At 46.4% G+C, this 9,821-nt stretch overlaps 1 protein-coding gene across 2 annotated transcripts in view; it reads right to left on the bottom strand.

Moving 5' to 3' along the window:
* Positions 1–1,229: 1,229 nt before the first annotated feature.
* The window catches only part of larp7 (La ribonucleoprotein 7, transcriptional regulator), a 45,342-nt gene continuing 36,750 nt past the window's right edge, over positions 1,230–9,821 (bottom strand). For both annotated transcript variants that reach the window (XM_038792194.1, XM_038792195.1), the window contains exons 11-13: positions 8,509–8,668; positions 1,963–2,054; positions 1,230–1,812 (exon numbers count right to left, since the gene is read on the bottom strand). In XM_038792194.1, coding sequence (XP_038648122.1) covers positions 1,732–1,812; positions 1,963–2,054; positions 8,509–8,668 — 333 coding nt within the window. In that variant the 3' untranslated portion in view covers positions 1,230–1,731. The remainder of the gene's footprint in view (positions 1,813–1,962; positions 2,055–8,508; positions 8,669–9,821) is intronic.

Genomic DNA, 9,821 nt, shown 5'->3' with positions numbered 1-9,821 from the left:
AGCACTGCTGCCTCACAGTGCTGAGGACCCGGGTTCGAACCCGGCCCCGGGTCACTGCCTGTGTGGAGTTTGCACATTCTCCCGTGTTTGTGTGGCTCTCACCTTCAAAACCCAAAGATGTGCAGGCTAGGTGATTTGGCCACGCTAAATTACCCCTTAATTGGGAAAAAAAGAATTGGGTACTCTAAATCTATTTAAAAAAAGACAATATTAGAATCGGCTGTGAGGCATTTCCCTTCTCCACCACCCCCTACTTCAATTAAGTAAGTCATCAACAGTGGGGTCAGGTAAATGGGATGTACCCGAAGTTGACAAAAAACCCACAGACTGTACCCCAACAAAGAGTGAACTTATTTCAGGAAAAAGGGGGCCAAAGATTATCTCTTACGACAGATCAGTTTTATATTCAAGGACCACTTTAGAAAGCAATTTTGGCTCAGATGCTTGATGGTGTAAAAACTGTCCCATTTATACATTGGATAATTTTCATGGCAGCCAGGCCACCACTGAATAATTAAGTAAAGCACATCAAGTGAAATGAAAATGAAAATGAAAATCACTTATTGTCGCGAGTAGGCTTCAATGAAGTTACTGTGAAAAGCCCCTAGTCGCCACATTCCGGCACCTGTCCGAGGAGGCTGGTACGGGAATCGAACGTTGCTGCTGGCCTGCTCCAAAAGCCAGCGATTTAGCCCAGTGAGCTAAACCAGCCCCTGGTAAAGCACAAGCGAGAAATGACTCGGGCTTCTGGTGTACCTATAAATATTTGGAGATTAAAATGTAACTTTAGCATCAGTAACATCCTATGCTAACACCATGAGAATGGTATCAGAGAGCGATATCCGGAGAAGAAATTTACATTGAGTGAGAATACTAATGTAAAATGAACTGTTTTACTCCCCCTCTTAGATGCACAGATTAGTGAGCCTGCAGTCTCCTGATCATGTTGCCTTTTCCCATGTGCAAACCTTGTGGGCAGCTGACTATGGAGGCGCTCACAGTGGAGCTCACCACTGTTCCTACTGCACGACTACATGGGTACTCTTTCTAGCAGAAGCTAGGTTGTTGCAATCAGGAGCAGAAGATTTAGACTATGTTTCCCTACCCCAATGTTTAGGCAACCGTGTTGCCCTAATGGAGATCATGTAACTCAGGGCAGACAAAGACCTATATGTCACCTTGTAGGATCTGCCATTATGAATCTGCAACAAAAAAATCACATTCTCCTATTTTGGTTCAATTTTCATATCTATTTCATCTCAGGCTCAATCATCGATATCAACCACTTACAAATATTTGGGTAGATCTGACAAAAAGTAAAAAGGCATTTTTGAACATGAACAAAAGTTTACAAAAAGTGTCCATTTTAAACAGTTTCACATTGCAAAATTCTGGGTCGATGTTTGAAAGCGTACACTTTAAATGATTATCTAACCACATCTGTCATTTTAATGCATCTAAGCAGCTTTAATACCAGAAGGGAATCATGGATTTATGGCTGTTAAATCATTACACCAAAGCAATGAGGACATACCGTAAACTTAAAAATTTACATAATACATAGAAAGTTCAGAAAGTTAAAACGTATCACTTGAATGTTTAAGAGTATGATCGTTAGAATCTCCCTGGATACTGCAAACAGTATCGGTATTCACTATACAACTGCTAAAATTCTTAAAAGTGTAAGATAATCCAGAAATGGAAAGAATTTACTACATGGTGTGACCACTTTTAGTCTTCGTCAGAGAAATGTATGTGCTTCCCCGCTTTGTGCATCTTGGCCACGATTATCTTTTCAGCTTTGACAATCAACTGCAACACAAAATGAGGTTTCAACAGCTTATTTCTTTTTCTCAGTTCAGTTAGTGAGGAAAAATATGACAATATCGCAATTATTGGGTTGAGCATTTTCTTTTGACTGCATTCAATATACTCAAAAGGACCACGTTTTTTGTCAACTACCTTCTCCATGCCCCGCTTTTTATCCCGTGGTCGATTAAGTTTTGCTTGTCTGTCCACTAAAATCTTCTGCCAATAGCGTTGTTCACTGTCACCTTTTAAAAGAATGAAAACAACAAAATCATTTTAGAACAGGGTTTTGATGAAAGACGATCAACCATGAACCTTGCTCTCTGCACAGATACTCACTGACCTGCTCCTCTGATTTGAAGATTAGAATTAAATTAAATTTTTTCTTCAGTTGTTGGACAATTCTCTACCTTTGCTGCACCTGGAGACCGGCTTGCATTCTGTACCCCACCCATAAAGCCATTTTATTTGAGACCCTGGATAGCGAATGTCGATAGGTGACAAGAGAACTAAATTATAGCTTCTCGTCATCCAGTCATTCTTACTCCATTGGTGGATCGGTGAAACTAAGTGCTGGAACCACGACTAATTTCCCAGTAAAAACGCCCTTGGGTCCCAGTGCTATTTGTAGTATCCATAGCTTGTCTAAGAACAGCAAAATCAGGAGAGCCCAAGGGTTAGAATCACAGAATTCCTAGTGCAGAAGGTGGCCATTCAGCCCATCCAGTCTGTACCAACCCTCTGAAAGAGCACCATACCTGGGTCCACTCCCCCGCCTTATCCCGTAACCCCACCTAACCTACACATCTTTGGACACCGAGGAGTAAATCAGCATAACCAATCCAGCTAACCTATACATCTTTGGACTGTGGGAGGAAACCTGAGCACCCGGAGGAAACGCGAGCACCCGGAGGAAACGCATGCAGACACGGGGAGAACGTGCAAATTTCACACAGACAGCAACCCAAGGGCTGAATTGAACCCGGGTCCCTGGTACTGTGAGGTGCAGAACTAACCACTTGTGTCACCCCACTGCTGCACTTACTGCCTTAAGCAGCTGCCCAATTAAGGAACATCTAAAACATTTTATTTTAATAATCTTCATTGTCACAGGTAGGCTTACATTAACACTGCAATTAAGACACCGTGAAAAGCCCCTAGTCGCCACAATCCGGCGCCTGTTTGGGTAAAGAGGGAGAATTCAAAATGCCCAAGTTACCTAACAGCACATCTTTGGGACTTGTGGGATGAAATTGGAGTACCCGGAGGAAACCCGCAGACACATAGAGAACGTGCAGACTCCGCACAGACAGTGGCCCAAGCCGGGAATCGAATCTGGGTCCCTGGTGTTATGTGAAGCAACAGTGCTAACCATTGTGCTACCATGCCACCTGTTGAAGTGTTTTACAACATGGCTATTTATTAACACACCTCAGCAACTTTGCAAAGCATTGATTTCAATGCATAGTGCAGGCTATTTATTAACGCACCTTAACAACTTTGCAAAGCATTGATTTCAATGCATAGTGCAGGCTATTTATTAATGCACCGTAACAACTTTGCAAAGCATTTATTTCAATGCATAGTGCAGCCTATGCTGTATTATCTTGGTTGCTCAATCTGAAAAAGTATATGTTGCCTCTGAAGGGCCAACAGAAAAGAGCACGAGGGTGAGCCCAACCCTAGTGCTTTGAGCTATGGACACAGAATTTGGGTTTAGATTCTTCAGGCAGAAGATATTCGGTGGGCCCACGACGGAGCTGTTGGCAGAAGAAGAAGTTGCAGGGGCAATTTGATCGGTTGACAACAGGCAAGGCAGGGGGACAGCTGCGGAGGGCGAGGGAGGTGCAGTATGAATACGGGGAGAAGGTGAGTCATATGTAGGCCCACCAGTTGCAGCATCATGCAGCGTCAAGGGAAATCTTGCAGGTAAAGGCGGAGAAGGGGGATGTGGTGTCAGACCCGTAAAGGATAAAACAGGCTTAAAAAATCTTTTTTGAGTACCCAATTCATTTTTCCAATTCAGTGGCAATTTAGCGTGGCCAATCCACCTACCCTGCACATCATTTGGGTTGTGAGGGTGAGACCCCTGCAGACATGGGGAGAATGTGCAAACTCCACACGGATCGTGACCCAGAGCTGGGATTGAACCTGAGACCATGGCGCCGTGAGGCTGCAGTGCTACCACTGCGCCACCGTGCTGCCCATAAATGAGGTCTTTCAGGCTTTCTACGAGGGGTTGTATCGGGCTGAGCTGGAGAGGGAGGCGGAGGATGTGAGACAGTCTTTGGATGGGTCGGAGATCCCAGAGTTTGAGGATGTGAAGAAGCAAGTATTGGAGGAGCCGTTGGTATTAAGGGAGGTGAGGGGATGCGTTAGTAGGATGCAGTTGGGGAAGGTCCCGGGGCAAGATGGTTTTTCCAGCGGAGTTTCACAAGTAGTTTGTGACAGAGCTGGCCCCCCACCACCTGGTGGGTATGTTTAGTGAGGCAGCTGCCGGCTGTTAGCTCAGGCGTCGATTTCGTTGATCCCAAAAAAGGGAAAGGACCCACACAGGCCCATTTTGCTGCTAAACATGGATGTGGAAGTCTTGCCGAAGATGTTGAAGTGTAGGTTGTAGGGGTGCGTCCTGGATGTGGTTTCTGAAGATCAAATGAGTATCGTGAGGGGAGGCAGCTCTCCAATAACTTTAGGAGGTTGCTGAATGTAATTATGAGCCCGTCTGGGGGACGGGAGGTAGAGGTGATTGTGTCCACGGACACAGAGAAGGATTCAACCCGGTAGAGTGGAGGTATCTGATGAGGTTTTGGGAAGGTTTGGGTTTGGACTGAAATTTGTGGCTTGGGTTCATCCCCCATGGCTTGTGTTCGAATGAACAAGATGGGTTTGGGGTGGGTTGCATATGGGGAAGAGGCAGGGGTGCCTACTGTTGCCATTTTTATTTGCATTGGCTACAGAGCCCCTTGTGATGGCCCTTTGGGCATCGGCTGAGTAGCGAGGGATTGTGAGGGGGGTAGGGAGCACCGGGTATCATTGTATGCAGTCAACCTATTGTCTTGGTGTCAGACCCGTTGGAAAGCATGGACAGAATTATGGGCCTGTTGGAGAGATTTGGGGCGTCTTCCGGCTATAAGTTAAATATAGAAAAGAAAGAATGAGGTGTTCATGGTGAACATGGCGGGCAAACCTTGGGCGGTACCATTTAAGCTGGCAAGGGAACGGTTTATGTATCTGGGGACCCAGGTAACACATGAGTGGGCCACAATGCATAGGCGGAACTTGAAAGAGTTAGTGGAAGAGGTTTGGGGGAAACTTTAAAAGGCGGATACGTTGCACTTAACATTGGCAGGGAGGGTGCAGGTGGTAAAGATGAATGTCCTGCCAAGGTTCCTATTTGACTTTTTCTCCCCGAGGCCTTTTTCTGGAAGGTGGAGGTGCTGATCTTGGATTCTGTATCGGCAGGGAGGGTGCAGAGGATGAGGAGAGCCCTGCTACAAAAGCAGAGGCAGGGAGGAGGGTTGGTACTCCTGAACCTAATGCACTACTATTCGGCAGCAAACGTGGAGAAAGTGGATTGGGGTGGGGGGAGTGGATCATGTTGGAGGAGGAGTCCTGTAGGGCTTGAGTTTGAGGGCTCTGATGATGGTCCCGTAGTCGCTGGCTCTGAGGAATTATATGGGGAGTCCGTTAGTGGCGTTGACTGTTAATGTCTAGAATCAGTTGAGGAGGCACTTTAAATTGGGCCGTATGTCTGTGCTGGCACCACTGTACGAGAATCACCAGGTTTAAACCCGGGGGGGGGGGGGGGGGGGGGGGGGGGTGGATGGGATCTGTAGGCAGTGAAAGGAGGAGGGGTGTCGCTGAGGGTTCTCGGAAGGAAAATTCGCTGGGTTGGATGAGCTGCGGGAGAGGCTTGAGCTACCGAGGGGGGGGTGAGTTTAGGTACAGTACTGGCAGGTGCAGGACTTTGCAGGTAAGGAGACACCAACATGCCCCCAATTACTGGAGTACATGCTGCTGGAGAAACTGCTGCTCTCAGATGAGGTGGGGGAGGACAGGATCGGGGATATACATGGATGGTTGGGGGAGCAGGGTAAGGCGCTGGTGGAAAGAATCAAGCGGCAGTGGGAGGGGAAGTTGGGGAGGGGGATAAGATCGGGGCTCTGGTGTGAGACAATGTGGCGAGTGAACGCAACTTCCTCCTGCACTAGAATGGGCTTGATTCAGTTTAAAGTGGTGCACAGGGTACACATGACTAAAGGCTCAGATGAGTGGGTTCTTCCTGGGGGTAACGGATAGGTGTGAGAAGTGTGGGCAGGGGCCGGCGAATCACGTTCACATGTTTTGAGGTTGTGAGAAGTTGGGGAGCTTCTGGGAGGCGGTGTTTGGGACTTTATCAAGGACAGTGGGGTGACGCCGGATCCCATGGTGGCGACCTTTGGGGTCTCGGAAGTGTTGGAGCTGCTGGAGGGGGAGGGGGCCAATGTCGTGACCTTCGCCCCTCTGATTACCCGGCGACGGATCATTTTGAATGGAAGATCGGATACACTACCGAGGGTTGTGGCCTGGCTGGGGCATCTGAACGTATTTCTCCATTTGGAAAAGATTAACTTTGCTTAAAGGGGGTCGGAAGTGGGTTTTGAGGTTTGGTGGAGGCCATTCATGACAATATTTGAGGAGCTGTCCGTTGTGGGGTGGATGGAGAGGGAGGGACTAAATGTACAAACTGTGAAATCTGTTTTGTTGGAATGTGCTGTTGCTGTTATTGTTTATGTTTTGAATAGTTGGGCAGCACGGTGGCGCAGTGGTTAGCACTGCTGTCTCACGGCACCGAGGTCCGAGGTTCGATCCCAGCTCTGGGTCACTGTCAGCGTGGAGTTTGCACACTCTTCCCGTGTTTGTGTGGGTTTCACCCCACAACCCAAAGATGTGCAGGGTAGGTGGCTTGGCCACGCTAAATTGGCCCTTAATTGGAAAAAATTTATTCGGTACTCTAAAAATGTTTGGAATAGTTTAAGAAATTATTCACAGGCATGGAGAAAGCCTTTATATATGTGCAGTTGATATCTATCCCTTCAGTGTCACAAAGAATCTCCCACTCTCTTTTGCCAAGGCTTTCTGCTATAGCAGAAAACTGGACAGGTGCAACAATCCAATTTGACTTATTCCAATAGTCTTGGAACCGAGTTCCCAATCCCATCTCTCTTCCCGGATGCACATTCAAACTCAACCTAACAGCATATAACACAGGAGTTGTGCTTGGGCAATTTTAGCAAGGCTAACTTACTTAACCCTTCTGGCATTGGGGCCACCAGGCACTTGGCAAAATTTTAACCCAAAGGGTGCAATTCTGAGGGGGATGCAGGAACAAAGAAATCTTCAGGTAAATGTGCACAACTTAGTCAGAAGTGGCAGGGCAGGTTGAGAAGTTGGTTAAAAAGACAAACGGGGTCTTTAGAATCATAGAATTTACAGTGCAGAAGGAGGCCATTCGGCCCATCGAGTTTGCACTGGCCCTTGGAAAGAGCACCCTACTTAAGCCCACATCTGCAACCTATCCCTGTAACCCAGTAACCTCACCTAACCTTTCTGGAAACTAAGGGCAATTTTAGAAAGGCCAATCCACCTAACCTGCACATCTTTGGACTGTGGGAGGAAACCGGAGCACCCAGAGGAAACCCATGCAGATATGGGAAGAACGGGGCAGCACGGTGGCACAGTGGGTTAGCCCTGATGCCTCACAGTGCCAACGTCCCAGGTTCGATCCCGGCTCTGGGTCACTGTCTGTGTGGAGTTTGCACATTCGCCCCGTGCTTGAGTGGGTTTCGCCCCACAACCCAAAGATGTGCAGGATAGATGGATTGGCTACACTAAATTGCCCCTTAATTGGAAAAAATGAATTGGGTACTCTAAATTTATTTTTAAAAAGACATGGGAAGAACATGCAAACTCCACGCAGACTGTTACCCAAGGCCGGAATTAAACCAGATGCCTGGCGTTGTGGGGCAGAAGTGCTAACCACTATGCCATCCCAAGGTGTTTAAACCACCTTCGTTGCTGCAGCCTCTTTCGTTCTCTGCCACTCACCCACCCACTCTCACACATTCCCTCAACAGACAATTCGCTCAATTCTTATGATTTGTGTCTACTATGTCTCACAGAGTCTCATAGAGGCTTATAAAATTCTAACAGGACTAGACAGGGTAGATGCAGGGAAGGTGTTCCCGATGGTGGGTGTGTCCAGAACCAGGGGTAAACCATTTCGGACAGAGATGAGGAGACATTTCTTCACCCAAGGAGTGGTGAGCCTGTGGAATTCCTTATCACAGGAAGCAGTTGATGCTAAAACATGGAATATATTCAAGAGGTGGCTACATATAGCACTTGGGGCGAATGGGCTATGGGGAGAAAGCAGGGTTAGATTATTGAGTTGGATGATCAGCATGATCATGATAAATGGTGGAGCACGTTCGAAGAGCCAAAATCCTATCTTGCTCCTATCTTCTATGTATCTATGTCAGACAGTAAAAATCTTAGAAATTCTTCCCATAAGGCTAGATTAGATTTTAACACAGCATAGAGTGTTTTGGAGAATAACTCCCAAGTTCCAGCAATAAAATTAAGACTTAAAAATATTTTCTGACATGGAGTTAACATTTTGTGCCAGAAACCAGACATTGAAAATTTATGAACGCAGACCTGAGAGAAGTTCAAGCTTCCAGTTGTACTTGCTCTGTATCCCTCTGTGTGCCCTCATCACAGATTGTGCATCTGCAGGGGTTTTAAACCGAGCGTGTCCCTCCGTATCTCCTTCAAGCAGGTCCACATACATAACCTCAGATGTCTCCATCAAAGCATTCTTCAGAGGAAAAGTAAACAGTTTATTAGACAGGAGTAATCAAAAACGTTTTGAAATAAGAAAACAATGCTAACAATACTGCCATATTTTCTGTCTCACTCCGGCCCCCTTCCATTTGATCCTATTTTACCTTATTCTTTAGAAATTTAGATTATTGCTGGGGTATCACACCAAGTGATAATTTTTCAAATGTTCATCCAGCCAGTGAATGTTGGCAGGTTATACAGCAGTTGTCTAAAAGAGGTTTACGCCACCTTAGGTCACAAGCCCAGAGTCCTGTTATAACATGGCTACTGTTGCCCCCTTGATATTAGCAAACCCACCTCAGATTAGAATCAAGCCCACTAATCTTCTTTGTCTGTATTGTCATCAGGGGCTGTACATGTTTGAAGAGTGATTGGAAAAGTTACACGGTGAAGTCTATCAAAGAGATTCTCCCTCGTGTTGGTGGGCTAAACGATCATCTGGCTGCCGTAGACGACCCTTGAACTGATGTCGATATCTTCTATTAACGGAGCGATGGATACCCAGCAGCAAGAATCGTACCTCAGAGACCTCGAGGTCAACTGTAATAATCTAATTTCTGCCTGGCTGATATCAACAAACTCTTACTTTCTTGTCTATGCCCAGTTATATCCTGAACAGCTGTTACATTTTCCCCCATATCCAGCATTTATACATGTAAACTGTCAGCACAGGTTACTGGAAGGAAATGAAAACACTGACAACTTTCCCAGGCCAGTTTTAACACCACTACTATGGTCCTTGCTGAGACTGACCAACTCAGCAAGGAGCTGGGATCAAGTCTGGAGTACCTTCATAGTTTACAGTGCCCAGCCTACTGAGCTATGTACATAGATACATGGAAGATAGGAGCAGGAGGAGGCCTTTAGGCCCTTCAAGCCTGCACCTCCATTCATCACGATCATGACTGATTATCCAACTCAATAGCTTAATCCTGCTTTCTCCCCATAGCCTTTGATCCCAGTCTCCCCAAGTGCTATATCTAGCTGCTTCTTGAATATATTCAAAGTTTTAGCAGCAACTACTTCCTGTGGCAATGAATTCCACAGGGTCACCACTCTGTGTGAAGAAATATCTCCTTATATCTGTCCGAAATGGTTTATCCTGAATCCTCAGACTGTGACCCCTG

This window comes from Scyliorhinus canicula, chromosome 3, assembly GCF_902713615.1.
Source record: "Scyliorhinus canicula chromosome 3, sScyCan1.1, whole genome shotgun sequence".
NCBI lineage: Eukaryota > Metazoa > Chordata > Chondrichthyes > Carcharhiniformes > Scyliorhinidae > Scyliorhinus > Scyliorhinus canicula.
This window is presented reverse-complemented; position numbering and strand designations above follow the sequence as displayed.